Here is a 22,085-nt window from a genome sequence, read left to right on the forward strand (position 1 = left end):
AGTGGCTTAAAAATCTAAAATAAAAACGAAACAAAAACAGACAAACGAACAGATGATGAAACCCAAAAGTCATGAGGACAGGCAGTCTTTATTGAAACCGGGGAGAATACAAAAACCAAAATAATAATAATAATATAATACAATATAACAAAAACAGAGAGAGAGACAGACAGGGAGGGCGGGGAGGAGACAGCGAGGTGGGGTGAAAAGGGGGGTGTCAAGGTGAAGGAGGGGGGCGGTGTGTGTGTGTGTGTACGTGTGTGTGTGTTCGTGCGTGTGTGTGTGTCATGAGGCAGAAGTTAGGAATTGAAGGAGCTCTTACACTCTGCCTTTATGGCGCCACAGTTAATGGGCACAAAGGGGCGCCGCGCAGCGCGTCGCAGTCTGATGATGTCGCGGCACATGTGGCGTGCCAGCTTGGTGAGGCGGGTGGCCTGCAGCAGGAAGGCCTGCTTGGTCTTCGTGGAGGACTTGGGGCTGCCGCTGTTACGCACCGGCACCATGTGACTGGACTGGCGGGGGCCATGGCCACGCGACCGAGGCTCCTAGAGAAGGAGAGAAGGCTCACATGAATACCTGTTCTCCATGACCAAGAAGATCAACTGTTCTGAATTTTCAGTAACATTGTATAAGCAGAATTTGGTTTTATGTTAAAGAGGACGTCTGGGGGTAGTTAAAGGTGAAGTCTTACGTTGGGCACAGGGCTTGGTGGGGTCTTCTCCTCAGGCGCCTCCGCTCTGCTTGGCATCTTAAGGCCACCGTACTTCTTCCAGTACATCCAGCACGAGACACACAGGCGACATTGCATGTTGGGCGGCCCCCACGAGTACCACTGGGCTGATTGCATTGCTGTACACACACACACACACACACACACACACACACACACACACACACACACACACACACACACACACACACACACACACCCCTTATCAATGCATAATCAATAAACATGATCAATATGGTTTCCTCTTAAACACTGTTCATCAGTCTCTCATCAGGGATGGATGGATGGAGGGAGGAAAGTGTACTTACAGTAGCAGCTCTCGCAGGCCCGTCCTCCCCCCGCTGCATGGTAGGCTCCAGGCCCCGCCCCATTCACCGTCGCCATCTTCCCATTGGTCACTGAGATCTGGTTAGGGTTGGGCTTATTGCTGTGAAACAAGAGGAAAGTGGAGACAACAAAGCTTACAATCTCAATCCTATGTAACGACTAAAGACAAACATGTCTGCCCTGCTAGAGCTGCCACCGGTCAACTGTAAGTGCTGTTATTGTGAAGTGGAAACGTCTAGGAGCAACAACGGCTCAGCCACAAAGTGGTAGGAAACACAGTCTCACAGAACGGGACCGCCGAGTGCTGAGGCGCCTGTTGTCGGTTGCAACACCCACTACAGAGTTCCAAACTGCCTCTGGAAGCAACTTCAGCACAATATCTGTTCGTTCAGAGCTTCATGAAATGGGTTTCCATGGCCGAGCAGCCAAGTGTCGGCTGGAATGGTGTAAAGCTCGCCGCAACTGTACTCTGGAGCAGTGGAAACACGTTCTCTTGAGTGATGAATCAAGCTTCACTATCTGGCACGAATCTGGGAATCTAAGAACTTGACTGTCCTGCACAGAACCCTGACCTCAACCCCATCCAACACCTTTGGGATGAAAGGAACACCGAATGCGAGCCAGACCTAATCGCTCAACATCAGTGCCCTAATGCTCGTGGCTGAATGGAAACAAGTCCCCACAGCAATGTTCCGACATCTAGTGGGATGCCTTCCCAGAAGAGTGGAGGCTGTTATAGGAGCAAAGGGGGGGACCAACTCCATATTAATACCCATGAGATGTTTGACGAGCAGGTGTCCACATACTTTTGGTCATGTAGTGTATATGGACATTGTGCACCCACACACACTCAAAACATACTAGAGGTCGACCGATTAATCGGAAGGGCTGACTTATTAAGGCCGATTTCAAGTTTTCATAACAAATCGAAAATCTGCATTTTTTTTACGCCAATTATGGCCGATTACATTGCACTCCACAAGGAAACTGCGTGGCAGGCTGACCACCTGTTACGAGAGCGCAGGCAGCAATGAGCCATGATAAGGTGCTATCTAGCATTAAACGTAGCTTATTAAAAAAAACTATCCATCTTAACATAATCACTAGTTAACTACACATGGTTGATGATACTACTAGTTTATGTAGCTTGTCCATCATTGCATATAATCATTTACATTACATTACATTTAAGTCATTTAGCAGACGCTCTTATCCAGAGCGACTTACAAATTGGTGCATTCACCTTATGACATCCAGTGGAACAGCCACTTTACAATAGTGCATCTAAATCTTTTAAGGGGGGGGGGGGATTACTTTATCCTATCCTAGGTATTCCTTAAAGAGGTGGGGTTTCAGGTGTCTCCGGAAGGTGGTGATTGACTCCGCTGTCCTGGCGTCGTGAGGGAGTGTGTTCCACCATTGGGGAGCCAGAGCAGCGAACAGTTTTGACTGGGCTGAGCGGGAACTGTACTTCCTCAGTGGTAGGGAGGCGAGCAGGCCAGAGGTGGATGAACGCAGTGCCCTTGTTTGGGTGTAGGGACTGATCAGAGCCTGGAGGTACTGAGGTGCCGTTCCCCTCACAGCTCCGTAGGCAAGCACCATGGTCTTGTAGCGGATGCGAGCTTCAACTGGAAGCCAGTGGAGGAGCGGGGTGACGTGAGAGAACTTGGGAAGGTTGAACACCAGACGGGCTGCGGCGTTCTGGATGAGTTGTAGGGGTTTAATGGCACAGGCAGGGAGCCCAGCCAACAGCGAGTTGCAGTAATCCAGACGGGAGATGACAAGTGCCTGGATTAGGACCTGCGCCGCTTCCTGTGTGAGGCAGGGTCGTACTCTGCGGATGTTGTAGAGCATGAACCTACAGGAACGGGCTACCGCCTTGATGTTAGTTGAGAACGACAGGGTGTTGTCCAGGATCACGCCAAGGTTCTTAGCGCTCTGGGAGGAGGACACAATGGAGTTGTCAACCGTGATGGCGAGATCATGGAACGGGCAGTCCTTCCCCGGGAGGAAGAGCAGCTCCGTCTTGCCGAGGTTCAGCTTGAGGTGGTGATCCGTCATCCACACTGATATGTCTGCCAGACATGCAGAGATGCGATTCACCACCTGGTCATCAGAAGGAGGAAAGGAGAAGATTAATTGTGTGTCGTCTGCATAGCAATGATAGGAGAGACCATGTGAGGTTATGACAGAGCCAAGTGACTTGGTGTATAGCGAGAATAGGAGAGGGCCTAGAACAGAGCCCTGGGGGACACCAGTGGTGAGAGCGCGTGGTGAGGAGACAGATTCTCGCCACGCCACCTGGTAGGAGCGACCTGTCAGGTAGGACGCAATCCAAGCGTGGGCCGCGCCGGAGATGCCCAACTCGGAGAGGGTGGAGAGGAGGATCTGATGGTTCACAGTATCGAAGGCAGCCGATAGGTCTAGAAGGATGAGAGCAGAGGAGAGTTAGCTTTAGCGGTGTGGAGCGCCTCCGTGATACAGAGAAGAGCAGTCTCAGTTGAATGACTAGTCTTGAAACCTGACTGATTTGGATCAAGAAGGTCATTCTGAGAGAGATAGCGGGAGAGCTGGCCAAGGACGGCACGTTCAAGAGTTTTGGAGAGAAAAGAAAGAAGGGATACTGGTCTGTAGTTGTTGACATCGGAGGGATCGAGTGTAGGTTTTTTCAGAAGGGGTGCAACTCTCGCTCTCTTGAAGACGGAAGGGACGTAGCCAGCGGTCAGGGATGAGTTGATGAGCGAGGTGAGGTAAGGGAGAAGGTCTCCGGAAATGGTCTGGAGAAGAGAGGAGGGGATAGGGTCGAGCGGGCAGGTTGTTGGGCGGCCGGCCGTCACAAGACGCGAGATTTCATCTGGAGAGAGAGGGGAGAAAGAGGTCAGAGCACCGGGTAGGGCAGTGTGAGCAGAACCAGCGGTGTCGTTTGACTTAGCAAACGAGGATCGGATGTCGTCGACCTTCTTTTCAAAATGGTTGACGAAGTCATCTGCAGAGAGGGAGGAGGGGGAGGGGGAGGAGGATTCAGGAGGGAGGAGAAGGTGGCAAAGAGCTTCCTAGGGTTAGAGGCAGATGCTTGGAATTTAGAGTGGGAGAAAGTGGCTTTAGCAGCAGAGACAGAGGAGGAAAATGTAGAGAGGAGGGAGCGAAAGGATGCCAGGTCCGCAGGGAGGCGAGTTTTCCTCCATTTCCGCTCGGCTGCCCGGAGCCCTGTTCTGTGAGCTCGCAATGAGTCGTCGAGCCACGGAGCGGGAGGCGAGGACCGAGCCGGCCTGGAAGATAGGGGACATAGAGAGTCAAAGGATGCAGAAAGGGAGGAGAGGAGGGTTGAGGAGGCAGAATCAGGAGATAGGTTGGAGAAGGTTTGAGCAGAGGGAAGAGATGATAGGATGGAAGAGGAGAGAGTAGCGGGGGAGAGAGAGCGAAGGTTGGGACGGCGCGATACCATCCGAGTAGGGGCAATGTGGGAAGTGTTGGATGAGAGCGAGAGGGAAAAGGATACAAGGTAGTGGTCGGAGACTTGGAGGGGAGTTGCAATGAGGTTAGTGGAAGAACAACATCTAGTAAAGATGAGGTCGAGCGTATTGCCTGCCTTGTGAGTAGGGGGGGAAGGTGAGAGGGTGAGGTCAAAAGAGGAAAGGAGTGGAAAGAAGGAGGCAGAGAGGAATGAGTCAAAGGTAGACGTGGGGAGGTTAAAGTCGCCCAGAACTGTGAGAGGTGAGCCGTCCTCAGGAAAGGAGCTTATCAAGACATCAAGCTCATTGATGAACTCTCCGAGGGGACCTGAAGGGCGATAAATGATAAGGATGTTAAGCTTGAAAGGGCTGGTAACTGTGACAGCATGAAATTCAAAAGAGGCGATAGACAGATGGGTAAGGGGAGAAAGAGAGAATGACCACTTGGGAGAGATGAGGATCCCGGTGCCACCACCCCGCTGACCAGAAGCTCTCGGAGTGTGCGAGAACACGTGGGCGGACGAAGAGAGAGCAGTAGGAGTAGCAGTGTTATCTGTGGTGATCCATGTTTCCGTCAGTGCCAAGAAGTCGAGGGACTGGAGGGAGGCATAGGCTGAGATGAACTCTGCCTTGTTGGCCGCAGATCGGCAGTTCCAGAGGCTACCGGAGACCTGGAACTCCACGTGGGTCGTGCGCGCTGGGACCACCAGATTAGGGTGGCCGCGGCCACGCGGTGTGGAGGGTTTGTATGGTCTGTGCAGAGAGGAGATAACAGGGATAGACAGACACATAGTTGACAGGCTACAGAAGAGGCTACGCTAATGCAAGGAGATTGGAATGACAAGTGGACTACACGTCTCGAATGTTCAGAAAGTTAAGCTTACGTAGCAAGAATCTTATTGACTAAAATGATTAAAATGATACAGTACTGCTGAAGTAGGCTAGCTGGCAGTGGCTGCGTTGTTGACTTTGTAGACTAGCTGGCAGTGGCTGCGTTGTTGACACTACACTAATCAAGTCGTTCCGTTGAGTGTAATAGTTTCTACAGTGCTGCTATTCAGGGGCTAGCTAGCTAGCTAGCAGTGTTGATTACGTTACGTTGCGTTAAAAGAACGACAATAGCTGGCTAGCTAACCTAGAAAATCGCTCTAGACTACACAATTATCTTTGATACACAGACGGCTATGTAGCTAGCTATGTAGCTAGCTACGATCAAACAAATCAAACCGTTGTGCTGTAATGAAATGAAATGAAAATGTGATACTACCTGTGGAGCGAAGCGGAATGCGACCGGGTTGTTGAGTGCGGAAGTTCTATTCAGTAGACGTTGGCTAGCTGTTGGCTAGCTAGCAGTGTCTCCTATGTTAAGGACGACAAATAGCTGGCTAGCTAACCTCGGTAAATTAAGATAATCACTCTAAGACTACACGCTCTAAACTACACAATTATCTTGGATACGAAGACAGCAAAGACAACTATGTAGCTAGCTAACACTACACTAATCAAGTCGTTCAGTTGAGTGTAATAGTTTCTACAGTGCTGCTATTCGGTAGACGGTGGACGTTTGCTAGCTGGCTAGCTGCTGGGCAGATAGCAGTGTAGACTATGTTAGGACGACGAAATACGAAGTTGCAATAGAAGTGCTGACTGTTTCACTTTGTTGTCCTCTTTCTTTTCCTTTTTCTTCTGTCCTTCTTTTGTCCTTATTTTGTCTTCCTTTCTTCTGTTAACTAGATATTTTTTGTTGTTATTCTTTATAAGCTAGCTAGCTTCTTCCAGGAGAGTCCCTAGCAACTGCTTAGCAACAAGTAAACAATTCTGCTAGCAATTCAGCTAGCTAAGATAACTGTACAATTTTATGAAAAATAGTTAATTTTTCAAAAGCCTGTCTTTTTTGGCTTGTTCCTTGTTTTGTCTTCTATTGAGTCTTGCAGTTCTCTCTTGATTTTTTCGATGTACTTCTCTAAAAAAACATTTAAATCTCAATATATACAGGAGCTCATTTTTCAGCAGCTGCTCAATTTAATAATCGATGCGGTGCCTGAAATTGTGTCACTTGTCTTGCGTTCCGTGCAAGCAGAGTCAGGGTATATGCAGCAGTTTGGGCCACCTGGCTCGTTGCGAACTGTGTGAAGACCATTTCTTCCTAACAAAGACCGTAATTAATTTGCCAGAAATGTACATAATTATGACATAACATTAAAGGTTGTGCAATGTAACAGCAATATTTAGACTTAGGGATGCCATCCGTTAGATAAAATACTGAACGGTTCCGTATTTCACTGAAAGAATAAGCCTTTTGTTTTCGAAATGATCGTTTCCGGATTTGACCATATTAATGACCTACGGCTCGTATTTATTTCTGTGTGTTTATTATATTATAATTAAGTCTATGATTTGATATTTGATAGAGCAGTCTGACTGAGCGATGGTAGGCAGCAGCAGGCTCGTAAGCATTCAATCAAACTGCAATTTACTGCGTTTGCCAGCAGCTCTTAACAATGCTTGAAGCACAGCGCTGTTTATGACTTTAAGCCTATCAACTCCCGAGATTAGGCTGGCAATACTAAAGTGCCTATAAGAACATCCAATAGTCAAAGGTATATGAAATATAAGTGGTATAGAGAGAAATAGTCCTATAATAACTACAACCTAAAACTTCTTAACTGGGAATATTGAAGACTCATGTTAAAAGGAACCACCAGTTCTCTTGTTCTGAGCAAGGAACTTACATGGCACATATTGCACTTTTAATTTCTTCTCCAACACTGTGTTTTTGCATTATTTAAACCAAATTGACCATGTTTCATTATTTATTTGGGACTAAATTGATTTTGTTTATGTATTATATTAAGTTAAAATAAAAGTGTTCATTGTTCATTCAGTATTGTTTTAATTGTCATTTATTACAAATATATATAAAAATCGGTAACCGCTTTTTTTCTTCCTCCAATAATCAGTATCAGCGTTGAAAAATCATAATCGGTCGACCTCTAAAACATACACTTACTATGTGGGGATGTAAACCTGTTTCAGTTTGCTCTCTGCCTCTGCTGCCTTCAGTCTCTTCTGCTCGGAGAGAAACAGAGAGGAGAGTTAGACTGCAAGCCAAGGGAACACCAGAGGATAGCTTGGCACTGGATGCTACGTTGTGGCTAACAGCTAAGCTAGCTAGTTAGTTAGCAGGAGTGGTGTAGAGATACCCGAGACTTACCTGCTGTACGTATCTGTCTGTTGTCTTCCACATGTAATAATACTCTATTATACTGGTCAGAGACTTCCACGGTAGCTAAAGTGAGAGAAAAGTATTATTAACTCATGTTTTTGATGTCTGTGGGTCAGATCCCTCAAAAAAAAGTTGAGCAGGCTGACCAGGGTAATTCTGAACCCAATGTGTCAGACGCAAAACACAGTTTACTATATACACAGGCAATCTCACATGTATGGCTATTCATGAGCACCTGACCTCCACACACACACACACACACACACACACACACACACACACTTACAAAGTCTTGTCTTATGTCGTTGAAGTCCTTTCCGTATTTCTCCAAAGCCTCCTCAAACATGGCTGCCTCCGAGGCGCTCCACTCCTCCATCTCGTCCCGACACAGCACCGGCCCACCGGACGGCACCAACACACTCAACGCACTGGACAGGTCGTAACCATGACGATGCAGCGTGTCCATCGCATGGAACTAGACACACACAGGCAGATCGAACGTTATAGAGTTGATCAGTGGATGTTAGAGAAGGTTACCGCCGTAGACAAACAGCCAAACCCAGGACAATTAAAAATGGTGTGTGTGTCTTACCAGTGTGATGTCTCGGGAGGCGGCAGCTGCACTCGTATGTAGACTGGGCTGTCTGACCGAGCTGCTACAGTCCAGCGCTCTGGCAAACGTCCCCACCGCCCTACAAACACAGTTTTGAGGTCAGGGGCTAGAGATCAAGGAGATCAAGGAACTGAGAGGTCAGGGGTTAGAGGTTAAATGTCATACCGTGCGACCACCAGGAACTGGTCTATCTGTTTGCTGGAGAGAGGACAATCAGGATCCCACAGCTTCTCCTCTAACTTTGACTGGTCCCACTCATCTGATTCCCCTACAAAGAGATGAATACAGTCAGAGGGTGTGAGTGTGTGTAAAGAACGTATGGTAAGTATGTCTGTGTGTGTGTGTGTGTGTGTGTGTGTGTGTGTGTGTGTGTGTGTGTGTGTGTGTGTGTGTGTGTGTGTGTGCCTACCCTCCTGTAGCATGTCAGGTACATCGGCCTGAAAGCGTGGTCCCACTCTGATCTCTCCTTTATCAGCCAACAGTGTCTTCTGGGTAGGGTCATAGACCAGCGAGTAGAAGAACGTATCCTACATAAAACACACACACGTTTTACATTATACACACACAAAGATGACGCATGGTAGGCATTTTAATGGCAGATGTGGATGCATGGTGCACACACACACACACAAGCCCTCTTACCTCTTTGTCCAGGTAGGAGAGGACAGCTTCAGTCTCATTCAATAATGCCACACTACACTTCCCCCTGCGGGGAAAAAAAAAGACAGAAAGAGGAGAGAGATGGCGAGGGGCGAGACAAAGAGATGGGGGAGTGAAAGGAGAGAAAACGAGCACCGTTGTCTGTGTTAACATGGTTTTATGGCTGGGTGAGTGGGTATGCAGGGGTACTGCCTGTTACAGTAGGGTGTGTGTGTGTGTACCTGATGTGTGTGGCTGGTAGACTCTCATACTGACGGGAGAGGAACAGTTCTCTGTGGCGTAACTGATGTTTCTGTTTGTCTGTCAGCTCTGCCTCCAACGGACTCTCTTTCTCCTCCTCTTTCTCCTCCTCTAAGTCCTCTGCGCGCACACACACACACACACACACACACACGACCGTCTGAACCTGGACCCCTACTGTAAGGATCAGGAAACTCTCCAGACATTCAGCTACCGCCAGTTGTTACACTACTACACAAAAGAACACATATGGACAGACGGACGGGCCCCACGCACAGAGCCACTTACTTGCATGTTTGTCAGCCAACTGTATGAGGCTGTGTGAGATGTCTCTCCTTCTGTAGAAACACACCACCTTGGCCTCCACATTGCCACTGGCCGTCTGAAGAGAGAGAGAGAGAGAGAGAGACGTAAAGTGAACTCTTAAAACAACAGATTTATCACAATTAAATGATTCTCCTCCACATTACCACTGGCTGTCTATGGGAGGGGGGGGAGAGAGTATACACACACTCTAAAAACAGTGTCTTGATTTGAAATGAGAGAGGGGCTGGGACTAAGTAACAAGTCTGAGACGTTGCTCCCTGGCCCAGGAGCCACAACACTGACTGAAAGACTATTTATTTGCAAAGTACATTTTACATTTACACATACCCAGAATGTTACCCGGTAATATGGCGCTACTAGCAAAAGACAATAAAGAGACAGAAACAGACAGAGGAATTTACACAAAGGTTTACATACATTTTATACAAAAAACGATACTATACATTGATTGATTGCCTGATTGGTCAGACAGATGTTTTGTCTCCTCTGAGATTAAACACACTGGAGGAAAAGCATGGAGGAGGAGAGAGGGGAGGGAGGTACGGATTAGGGGTGTGAACTTTAAACAGAATTGGGAGTCTTAACATGACGACAACCGAAAAACTTTTTTTCCCCCCCTTCACAAATTAAAATCACAGTGCAGTTATCACAAAACTACCACTAACAGGTCCCAATCATCATCATCAGAGGGAACATTAAAAAAATGGACAAATACCTAATGCAATAATGTTGTGACGTTAGCAGGAGGAAAAAATATATATATACATACACTGCTCAAAAAAATAAAGGGAACACTAAAATAACACATCCTTGATCTGAATGAATGAAATATTCTTATTAAATATTTTTTTCTTTACATAGTTGAATGTGCTGACAACAAAATCACACAAAAATGATCAATGGAAATCAAATGTATCAACCCACGGAGGTCTGGATTTGGAGTCACACTCAAAATGAAGGTGGAAAACCACACTACAGGCCGATCCAACTTTGATGTAATGTCCTTAAAACAAGTCAAATGAGGCTCAGTAGTGTGTGTGGCCTCCACGTGCCTGTATGACCTCCCTACCAATGCCTGGGCATGCTCCTGATGAGGTGGCGGATGGTCTCCTGAGGGATCTCCTCCCAGACCTGGACTAAAGCATCCGCCAACTCCTGGACAGTCTGTGGTGCAACACAGTGGTGGATGGAGCGAGACATGATGTCCCAGAACGGGCGGCCCAGTCCATAGCATAAATGCCTTCCTCTTGCAGGAACTGCTGACACACTCCAGCCACATGAGGTCTAGCATTGTCTTGCATTAGGAGGAACCCAGGGCCAACCGCACCAGCATTTGGTCTCACAAGGGGTCTGAGGATCTCATCTCGGTACCTAATGGCAGTCAGGCTACCTCTGGCGAGCAGATGGAGGGCTGTGTGGCCCCCCAAAGAAATGCCACCCCACACCATGACTGACCCACCGCCAAACCGGTCATGCTGGAGGATGTTGCAGGCAGCAGAACGTTCTCCAAGGCGTCTCCACTCTGTCACATGTGCTCAGTGTGAACCTGCTTTCATCTGTGAAGAGCACAGGGCGCCAGTGGCGAATTTGCCAATCTTTGTGTTCTCTGGCAAATGCCAAACGTCCTGCTCGGTGTTGGGCTGTAAGCACAAACCCCACCTGTGGACGTCGGGCCCTCATACCACCCTCATGGAGTCTGCTCAAACGGTCAGAAACAGACACATGCACATTTGTGGCCTGCTGGAGGCCACTTTGAAGGGCTCTGGCAGTGCTCCTCCTGCTCCTCCTTGCACAAAGGCAGAGGTAGCGGTCCTGCTGCTGGGTTGTTCCTACAGCCTCCTCCACGTCTCCTGATGTACTGGCCTGTCTCCTGGTAGCGCCTCCATGCTCTGGACACTACGCTGACAGACACAGCAAACCTTCTTGCCACAGCTCGCATTGATGTGCCATCCTGGATGAGCTGCACTACCTGAGCCACTTGTGTGGGTTGTAGACTCATGCTACCACTAGAGTGAAAGCACCACCAGCATTCAAGTGCCCAAAACATCAGCCAGGAAGCATAGGAACTGACAAGTGGTCTGTGGTCACCACCTGCAGAACCACTCCTTTATTTGGGGTGTCTTGCTAATTGCCTATAATTTCCACCTGTTGTCTATTCCATTTGCACAACAGCATGTGAAATTTATTGTCAATCAGTGTTGCTTCCAAAGTGGACAGTTTAATTTCACAGAAGTGTGATTGACTTGGAGTTACATTGTGTTGTTTAAGTGTTCCCTTTATTTTTTTGACCAGTGTACATTTAGCTACTTTACTAACCAGAGCTGTAATGCACAAGGTAGAGTGAGAGGCTTGAAGCAGAGAAGCAGCTCAATTGTGAGTGACGAGGGGAGCAGGGAAGGGGGAGAGAGAGAGAGAGATTGCAACAAAATTGACTCACGCTGGTAGACTAATTAATCGCTAGTTATTTATTATCTCAATACATAGGACCCGTCTTGACTGCATCAAAAAGAGTGGTGCTAGTTAAGCTAACTAGCATTAGCCAGGCTAATTGAGACAACATATTGTAACTTGAACTGTGCACCTTCTCCTACAGTAAATAACTATGTTCAGATTATTCAATAGCAGCCTACCTGTTTGGCTCTTGGTGTTGTAGCTTATCCTTATTGTTTAACTTTTAGTCTGTCATTTTAATTCCATCTATTAGCCTAGATCTCCTAATATCTTGCCACCCGGAGGCTCTATGACCATAGCCTAGTGCCGGTTTGATGACTTGTGATTACAAACAAGCTACACTCATTAAAAGCAAGAGCACCAGCAGCATATATTATAAATCTGTCTCGCTCTCTAAGGGAAGCATGATGTAGCCCATCTACATTGGGAATTTGCATGGAATTTTATGAATTTGTATTGTTTTAGCGGAAAACCGATAGAAAAATTGAGGTTTAAGTGTTAATAAAATGTTTCCGTTGGTCACATCTCTAATACTGATGGAGAGCAAGGGGGAAGGGAGGAATTGTGCCCATTTTCACCTGCCGATTGAAAATGACAATTGTGGGCAGGTAACATCTGTTGCTACGCATCATATTACACACACAATCTCACATGCGCGCGCGCACACACTAGCGCAGGGGAAGAGAGGGAAAGTCACAAAACAGACAGGCATTCCACCTATTCCCTCCTCAGGCACATCGGCCAGAGTACTTGAATTACACACAAACACACACTCCAGGACGAGCAGTACCTTGTTGAGCTCTTCTATCCGGCGGATCAGGTAAGGGTTGCTGGAGGAATTCTCAAAGAATACATAGTCTGGAAGAGAACAGAATAACATCACATTAACACACAGCCTGCCATATAACCATTACATATATCCATATATCCATTACAATTACTAGGTGTGCAGGCTTTTATTCCAGCCCTGTTCTAACACCAGCCTAGTGCTCTAACCACTAGGCTACCCTGCCTAAGTGGCAGGGTAGCCACTTAGGCAGGTTGCAAGGTTGCAAGTTCAAATCCCCGAGCTGACAAGGTACAAAATCTGCCGTTCTGCCCCTGAACAGGCAGTTAACCCACTGTTCCTAGGCTGTCATTGCAAATAAGAATTAGTTCTTAACTGACTAGTAAAATAAAGGTACAATTAAATTAAAAATAAAGATCCAGAACCCATTGAGGCTGCAGTAGTCAAATGCTGGGAGCCAGGGTACACAGCTCGCATTGATGAGCCACTTGTGTGGGTTGTAGACTCAGTCACACACACAAATTCCTTCTGAGAGTTGGTGGTTCAGGTCAGAGTTAAACAAGTCAATCAGATATGAGTGGCACCTCTACCTATAGAGATGCCGGTCAACCGGCATCAAAATGGCTTGCTACCATACTGCACACACACAGTTCACATCTCTACTCAGAAAGACAGACAAAACCACTCTCAACCCATAGCCAGATTACATATTAACAGAGTTGATATAATATCATAGCAATAATATCATATTGATGCAATATGAAAAATACACAGTGACATCCGGTGGAAAACACATCACCAACAACTAGCTTCAAGATGACAACAAATTAGACATCACGTGACACATTCCAATATTCTGTAGCCAAGTAGAAAAAAAATCGTTACATTGTTGCCAGTTAATCTTTTTCACCCAGCAGCGTGTGTGTGTATATATATATATATATTTATGGTGAAATACAATTTCCTTTACCGCCGACTTTTGTTGCACAGATGTTGTGGGATAAGTATCATAAAACAGTAGCTGGCTATCCTCGCAAACGTGAAAGTCATTCCCGCGACGCCATCATGAGACAATGTCGGATGCCATCAACAGCTTTATAACTGTTAGGTGGCTAACCTGGTAAAGCTAACCACATAGCTAGTTATGTAGCCATCTGAATATGAGCAACAGTAAGACGACCAAATAAAGACGTATGGGACATTTCCTTCACACTGTCAAACAATAGCGCGTTATTATAACGGTTACGACGAATTAATTGCATTGGCAACAAAGCCTACACTTCTAACCAGGGGGGTAGTTGGCTAGTTGCTAGCTAACGCAATAAGGAGCCGTAATACATGGATGCGTGCCAAAAAGGAGCCAAATACAAAGGCACCTATTCCAAACAACAAAGTAAATCAAACACGCACACAGCAAATCATGCAATGCATGGCTGTGCATGTGTGGATTAGATGGGATATAAAGTGAAAATACCTGCATAAAGCTAAAGAAGAAAATAGTAAATGTTTACGGTGTAGCATGCGAGCTAAGGGCTAACTGGTATGGCCACGATAGTCGCGAGGCCTGACCCATTAGAATCGCAAATATTGGGAAATCCATGCGTTTCTCCGGGAAATGACAGCACACGTTTGCAAGTATAATATCAGAAATGACACCACAGAAATATATATAAGATAAAATAACACATTTGCTGCATTGATAAATCTGCATGTTTCGACTTCATAAAAAAAAAAACAATGTGACATACCTCCGACCCGGTACATGTTGGCGGCCATTTCTGCCCTCCCGGAGTGTAAAAACACAAACCATAAACTAACCGAAAATAGAATCAATAAATAAAGCAATCAGATGTTTAAATCCTGTGGTCGGTTTTAAAATGCGTTGAAGTTAGAAGGTAAATTGGTGGGGGGGTTGAATGTGGAGTTGAGCGGGAGATTTTGGAGAGGTGCCCCCTATCTGCCTGCCTTCTCACAGTACAATACAGTAGGCAGACAGCCCAACACACAGCCAAAAGACTCTGATCAACCCGAAACCACATTGTTTGTGGGCCGACGCATCGTATATGCTTTAGTTTTCGAGATGATCGGTCCCTGGCGAGGGAAGAGCTGTTTTTTAAATATTGTGTATATGTATTTCTTCTTAACACATTTCCGTTTGCTGGCAATGTCAATTCTTGCCCATTTTTTCAAAATACATTTATGTTCGCTAGCTGGACCAATAGTGTGCAACTGCAGCCCGCAATTAGGGGCGTTCCTGCATGTGGGCATTATTTTATTTGCAGGAACACCCGCCCCTCCCCCTTCTTCCTCCCTCCCAGCACCCAATTGGTTCCTGCATGAGCATTACATTTTTAAGTTTATGTGACACTTTCGAATGCACATAGAGCGATCAGTTTCAGGAGCTGTGATAACAGCTTTAGTGGGGGCAGCTACTGAGGCTATACCTAAGAGTTCAGAGAGGAGAAGGGGGAAAGCAGTCCCATGGTGGATGGACGAGTGTGGGGCAATGGTGAGGAGTAGGAACAGGGCATTTACAACTTCCAACATCTGATTCAGTATGAGCAGGCCCTGGTGAGGACAACTATCCGTCAGGCAAATAGGTCACGTTGGCGTCGGTTCTGTGACACCATTGGAAGGGCGACACCTGTGGGGGATGATTTAAAGGATGAGTGGGGTCAGAAGGGAGTGGGATTATCCAGTGTTGACGAGTGGGGAGGATGTGGCAGTAAGAGATGAGAAGGCAGAGATGAAGGCTGAAGCGTTTGTAGAAGTGCATAGCTCAGCAAATTTGTCAGAGGAGGGGCATGGGGGAAAGAGAGAATGAGAGAGGAGCACCCTGGAGTGCTGGATAGGAGGAAGGATGTAAATGATGCATTGAATGCACCCTTTACCATGGCAGAGATAAGGGCAATAGGTAACGCTGGGTTAACTTCACCTGGGAAAGATGAGGTGTGCGATGTTATGTTGGCCCATCTTAGTGATGAGGCACTAGACAAGGAAGCAGAGGGCTAGTATCGCCACATCAGTGTGGGTTCAGAAAGGGGAGGGGTACTATTGACACAGCACTCTGCTTAGAAGCAGAGGTCAAGAAGGAGACTGTTGTAGCTGTCTTTTTTTATGTGGAGAAGGCATATGATATGGAAGGAGGGGTTGTTAATCAAGCTTGATATTATGGTGGTTGGAGTGAGAACGTACAACTGGATAAAGGATTTCCTGTTTGGAAGGTCTATCCAGGTGAGTGTGGGGAAGTCTCTATCAACCTGGTGGATAACGGTACACTGCAGGGGAGCGTGATTTAGTCCTCTGTTGTTCTCAATCATGATCGTTGATGTTTACTCTCAGGTCCGGCCGGATATTGGATGGTCGTTATTTGCAAATGATGGAGCCTAATGGAGGGGGAAAGAGGAAGAAATGTGCCATGCATAATCAGGAAGGTACAGGAAACAATTCATGAGGTAGAGTGGTGGGCATTAATGTGGGAATTCAGGTTCTCTGTAGAGAAAACTCAGACAGTGTTCTTTACCAGGGGGAAGGTCGGAGATGAGGTATGCTTGAGGTTATATGGGAGAAACTTGGAGAGGGTGGGGGCCTTCAGGTTCCTTGGGGTATACTTGGACACTAGGCTGACCTGAGCAGAACACATTGAGAGAGTGGTGGGAAAGTGTAAGAAGGTACTAAATGTGATGTGCTGTCTGACAGGGAAGGAGTGGGGGTCTGGGCATTCTTCATTGAGGACCATGAATGTTGCATTGATCTGATCTGTAATATGGCAGTATAGCATATGGTTCCGCAGCCCCAACCTTATTGGATAGGCTCATACAGAGGCAAGGACTCTGAATATATAGTGGGGCGTTTCGTCTCTCCCCACTGGCTGCACTACAGGTGGAGATGGGGGATATGCTATTGCACATTAGGAGACAGCAGCTGGCAAAGAATGATTGGGTCAACCTACAGGGACATGGTGAGCCTGCTGGAGCGGCAGCGTAGCCTAGTGGTTAGAGTGTTGGACAAGTAACCGGAAGGTTGTGAGTTCAAACCCCTGAGCTGACAAGGTACAAATCTGTCGTTCTGCCCCTGAACATGCAGTTAACCCAGGCCGTCATTGAAAATAAGAATGTGTTCTTAACTGACTTGCCTGGTTAAATAAAGGTTAAAAAAAAAAAAATAATAATAATAATAAAATCCTGCGAAAATAATTTTACAGGCTTGCTGGGTACATGAGCAAGGACAGAACACGAGCTTTGGGTGGGTGGGTAATACCCTAGTTGATCAAGAAGTGTTGGAGGGACTATGGAAAGATTGGGATGGTGTTGATCCATCTGATTGGTTTAAGAGACATCTGGATACTGGGATTTTGTGGCCATTTACACAGATGGTTCAAAAGATCCAAGGACAGGACGTACTGGGTCAGCATTTGTAGTGCAGGAATGTGGGGTGTCAGTCAGGAACCCTTTGACAGATCATCTGACTGCATATACTGTACGTTAGAGCTGATGGCCATACTGTTTGCCTTGCAGTGGGTGAAGGAAGCCAGACAGAGTAGTTATTTGCTCTGATTCATGTGCAGTGTTGATGAGTCTCCAGTCCTTTAGCTCACGTAGCAGACAAGACTTCCTTTATGATGTACTACAAACCCATGGCAGGATTAGACAGATGGGTACACAGATAAGATTTACTTTGATCCCAGGCCATGTGGGGGAGGAGGGGAACAAGGCAGTTGATATACTGGCTAAAAAGGCACTTAGTAGTGGGGATGTTGATGCTGTAGTTTCAATGAGCAAGGCACCTGCCATGTACCATGATAGTGCAGAGATGGCAGGAGCAGTGAAATAGAGATACTAAGGGCAGGCATTTATTTCAAGTGCAGAGGAAAGTCGGGGGAGGGGAGTACGGCAGGAAGGGACAAGGTTGAGGGTGAGACACAGCCGTTTGATTAATACTTTAAATGTGTTAGGAAAGCATCCAACAGGAAAGTGTGATTATTGCCAGGAAACAGAGACCGTGGAGCATGTATTGCTTCAGTGTGGTTAGGATCAGAGGCAAAGAGAGAGGCTGAGATCTAGTATGAGGGAGAAGGGAATGCAGGAAATTAGTTGAAAGAGTACAACGTCATTAAAGACATAGAGCAATGGGTAAAGTCTATCCAATTTAGTCCACTATGTTTATATAACAGGTTCTACTTTTGGGAACAGAAAACTGTATTGAGATCAAATTTTTCATCGATGAGAAGTTGCAAAATGATGGCCAAAATCCATCTCCAAATCCATCTCCTTCAATCTTTTCCCACTACCGGCCACTGGGCTTCCTCTCACTACCATATTTAGTAGTGATACGCTCGGTATCTTACTCATTGGTCTATCTGGCTTCATCATTAGCATGTCATTCCGGGACAGGAAGCTTTAGCTATCATTATTCCAAGTAATAATTTAAGACTACAAAATTCTATAGGGAAAGTATTGTATAGCTCATACAGTCATCAAGACAGGACTCACAAATTGTATTTATCCTGACAAATAAGAAATGCCATTTTATCCCTGCCAATGGGCCTAGTTGGAGTTAGCTACAGATTGTAGCTACACCTGATAATGTGATATAACCAAAGATTGTTGTTATCCATTACGGGACGTTACAGGTTTAACTATACAAAACGCTGCCGTAGATTCTTCAAGATTCTTCTTCCTATTTGGTAGTCGGAATAATGGATTGGCAAGATTTTGACACGGGCAACTTTTAGAAGGTGAGTAGGAAAGTTCATCATTTTAACCACCTAAATATATTCACATTCACTGAACATTTAGTATTTTGGAACGCAAAACATGAATTCTTCAGCTGCTTTTTCTATCATCCTTCCTGCAGACTCTTTATCGTTCTCCATACTTTATATTCCGATGTATTCCTTATATTCCGAAGATTATGCATGCCCACCATGCTATTGGGCAGCTTCTGACATTTGAGAACTCTACTGGTCTAGAAACTTAAAGGGAAAGGAAGCTGGTCATCGTATTGCAGAGCACATTGTATCATTTTTTGCTGAGCTGTTTTTAAGAGAAGATTGTATTGCAAGGTATGCTATATGCGTAGGATATGCTGTGTTGGCTAATATGTATCTGCAGCTGTAGTTTTTAAACCTCAATTCCAGCATACCTGGCACACACATCTTTCTATCTACATGCTTTTATTTGGTTTTATATACAAAGTATATGATTGAGTGTTTCTTTAAGCCTGCTGCAAGTTGCTTGAAAGGAGACATATGATCATGCTAACGGAGTTACCTCTTCATATGATCAAGACAATTGATAACACATGCTGCATATTTCAAGTGCACTCAAAAACAGGTTTCAGTCTTTGGGAGCTCATCACACATGATACAGAAACAGGCTCCAGTTTTCATTTGGCTCCAGTTTTCATTTGAGGCTGTGTTTACATCCCATATAGAAGCAGGCCATTAGCTTCCTTCATCACCAGGGGTATGTATGGGAGTTCTGATTGGTTCCAGGTTTAGCAGTTCTGCAAATTTGCCTGATTACACAGTGTTGAAATATGATCCAAATCAAATTGTATTTGTCAAATGCGCCAAATACAACATACCATAAAATGCTTACTTATAAGCCATTAAACAACAATGCAGTTTTAAGAAAGTAGAGTTAAGAAAACATTTACTAAATAAATGAAAGTTAAAAAACATTTTTTTAAATAACAATAATGAGGCTATATACAGGGAGTACCGGTACCGAGTCCATGTGCAGGGGTACAGGTTAGTCGATGTAATTTGTCCGGGTAGCCATTTGATGAATTATTCTTATGGCTTGGGGGTAGAAGCTGTTCAGGAGTGTTTTGGACCTAGAGTTGGCGCTCTGGTACCGCTTGCCGTGCGGTAGCAGAGAGAACAGCCAATGACTTGGGTGACTGGAGTCCTTGACAATTTTTGGGCCTTCCACCACCTAGTATATATGTCGTGGATGGCAGGAAGCTTGGCCCCAAGTTATGTACTGGGCCATACTCACTACCATATGTAGCGCCTTACGGTCGAATGACGAGCAGTTGCCATTCCAGGCGCTGATGCAACCGGTCGGGATGCTCTCGATGGTGCAGCTGTAGAACTTTTTGAGGATCTGGAGACCCATGACAAATCTTTTCAGTTTCCTGAGGGGGAAAAGGCGTTGTCGTGCCCTCTTCACAACTCTCTTGGTGTGTTTAGACCATGATAGTTTGTTGGTGATGTTGACACCAAGAAACTTTTCCTTTTCCTGTAGTCCACGATCATCTCCTTTGTCTTACTCACGTTGAGGGGGAGGTTGTTGTCCTGGCATCACACTGCCATGTCTCTGACCTCCTCCCTATAGACTTGCTCATCATTGTCGGTGATCAGGTCTACCACAGTTGTGTTGTCAGCAAACTTAATGATGATGTTAGAGTCATGCTTGGCCACGCAATCGTGGGTGAACGGGGAGTACATGAGGAGACTAAGCACGCACCCTGAGGGGCCCTCGTGTTGAGGATCAGCGTGGCAGATGTGGAGTGGGTCTAGGGTTTCCGGGATGATGCTGTTGATGTGAGCCAATGACCAGCCTTTCCATACACTTTATGGCTACCGACGTGAGTTCTACGGGGTCATATAGGCAGGTTACCATTGCTTTCTTGGGCACAGGGACTGAGGTGGTCTGCTTGAAACATTTAGGTATTACTGACTCGGTCAAGGAGAGGTTGAAAATGTCAGTGAAGACACTTGCCAATTGGTTCGCGCATCCTGATAATTCGTCCAGCCCTGCGGCCTTGTGAATGTTGACCTGTTTAAAGGTCTTGTTCACATCGGCTACGGAGAGTGTGATCACACAATCGTCTGGAACAGCTGGTGCTCTCATGCATGCTTCAGTGTTGCTTGCCGCGAATCGAGCATTAAAGGAATTTAGCCCGTCTGGTAGGCTTGTGTCACTGGGCAGCTTGCGGCTGGGTTTCCCTTTGTAGTCCATAAAGGTTTGCATGCCCTGCCACATTCGACGAGTGTCAGAGGCGGTATAGTAGGATTCAATCTTTGTCCGATATTGATGCTTTGCTGTTTGATGGTTCGTTTGAGGGCATAGTGGGATTTCTTATAACCGTCCGGATTAGTGCCCCACTCCTTGAAAGCGGCAGCTCTAGCCTTTAGCTCGGTGTGGATGTTGCCTGTAATCCATGGCTTCTGGTTGGGATATGTACGTGCCGTCACTGTGGGGATGACGTCATCAATGCACTTAATCATGAAGCCGGTAACTAAGGTGGTAAATCAAATCAAATCAAATTTTATTTGTCACATACTCATGGTTAGCAGATGTTATGAGGATTTTTATGATTAATGACTAATAATGACTAAATGATGTATACATTTATACATTTAACATAGTTATAATTCTATAATTCTAACAGAATTTTACCCTGACTTTCTAGCAGTGTTAAATCATGTTTGTTCATTAGGAAGGGGTCATGTAGCATAGATCTATGAAGAAAGGAATGTTTGTGGGTGTAGAAAGAGAATGAAGGGGCTCATTAACATATGTTTGAACCGACCTGGCTGTAAATCTGGGGAGATAAGATATGACAGTGTCACGGCTTTCTTCCTGGGAAGGAGAGGCGGACCTAAACGCTGCGTGGTTATAATTCATGGTTCTTTAATAAGAAAACTCAAACATGAACAAACTACAAAACAATAAATGTGAAAACCGAAACAGTGCCAACTGGTGCATAAAACACAAAGACAGGAAACAATCACCCACAAAATACCCAAAGAATATGGCTGCCTAAATATGGCTCCCAATCAGAGACAACGATAAACACCTGCCTCTGATTGAGAACCAATCCAGGCAACCATAGACTAACCTAGACACCTAAAAGAACACAACCCCATAAATCTACAAAAACCCCTAGACAAGACAAACACATAAATCACCCATGTCACACCCTGGCCTAACAAAAATACTAAAGAAAACGAAGATAACTAAGGCCAGGGCGTGACAGTACCCTCCCCAAAGGTGCGGACTCCCGGCCGCACACCTAAACCCATAGGGGAGGGTCTGGATGGGCGTCTGTCCATGGTGGCGGCTCTGGCGCGGGACGTGGACCCCACTCCACCATAGTCTTAGTCCGTTTTTGTAGCATCCTAGGAACGGCGACCCTCGCCGCCGACCTTGGATTGGCAACCCTACTAAATGGCCCCACTGGACTGAGGTAGCTCAGGACTGAGAGGTAGCTCAGGCTGGTTGACGGCTCTAGCAGCTTCTGGCTGAATGGCGGCTCCT

General features: G+C 46.1%; 1 protein-coding gene across 1 annotated transcript; it reads right to left on the minus strand.

Moving 5' to 3' along the window:
• Positions 1-53: 53 nt before the first annotated feature.
• LOC118357452 (metastasis-associated protein MTA3-like) lies at positions 54-15,035 on the minus strand. Its single transcript, XM_035734552.2, has 14 exons — positions 14,562-15,035; positions 12,817-12,884; positions 9,537-9,630; positions 9,230-9,368; positions 8,991-9,054; positions 8,758-8,875; positions 8,514-8,616; positions 8,328-8,427; positions 8,022-8,210; positions 7,724-7,798; positions 7,520-7,578; positions 1,039-1,157; positions 692-849; positions 54-545 (listed from the first exon to the last, which is right to left on the minus strand). Exons 1-14 carry the CDS (start codon positions 14,587-14,589, stop codon positions 300-302), a joined length of 1,560 nt encoding a protein of 519 aa, XP_035590445.1. The 5' UTR covers positions 14,590-15,035; the 3' UTR covers positions 54-299.
• Between the last annotated feature and the right edge of the window lie 7,050 nt (positions 15,036-22,085).

The sequence above is a fragment of the Oncorhynchus keta genome, chromosome 24 (assembly GCF_023373465.1).
Source record: "Oncorhynchus keta strain PuntledgeMale-10-30-2019 chromosome 24, Oket_V2, whole genome shotgun sequence".
In the NCBI taxonomy this organism is placed as follows: Eukaryota; Metazoa; Chordata; class Actinopteri; order Salmoniformes; family Salmonidae; genus Oncorhynchus; species Oncorhynchus keta.

Bases quoted from the DNA above. Each gene is read 5' to 3' on its own strand.
- LOC118357452 (XM_035734552.2), bottom strand. From the start codon at position 14,589: ATGGCCGCCAACATGTACCGGGTCGGAG. The intron at 9,055-9,229 runs GTACACACACAC...TTTTCCCCGCAG, and splicing joins CTACCAGCCACACACATCAG to GGGGAAGTGTAGTGTGGCAT. The intron at 8,617-8,757 runs GTAGGCACACAC...ATCTCTTTGTAG, and splicing joins ACCTGACATGCTACAGGAGG to GGGAATCAGATGAGTGGGAC.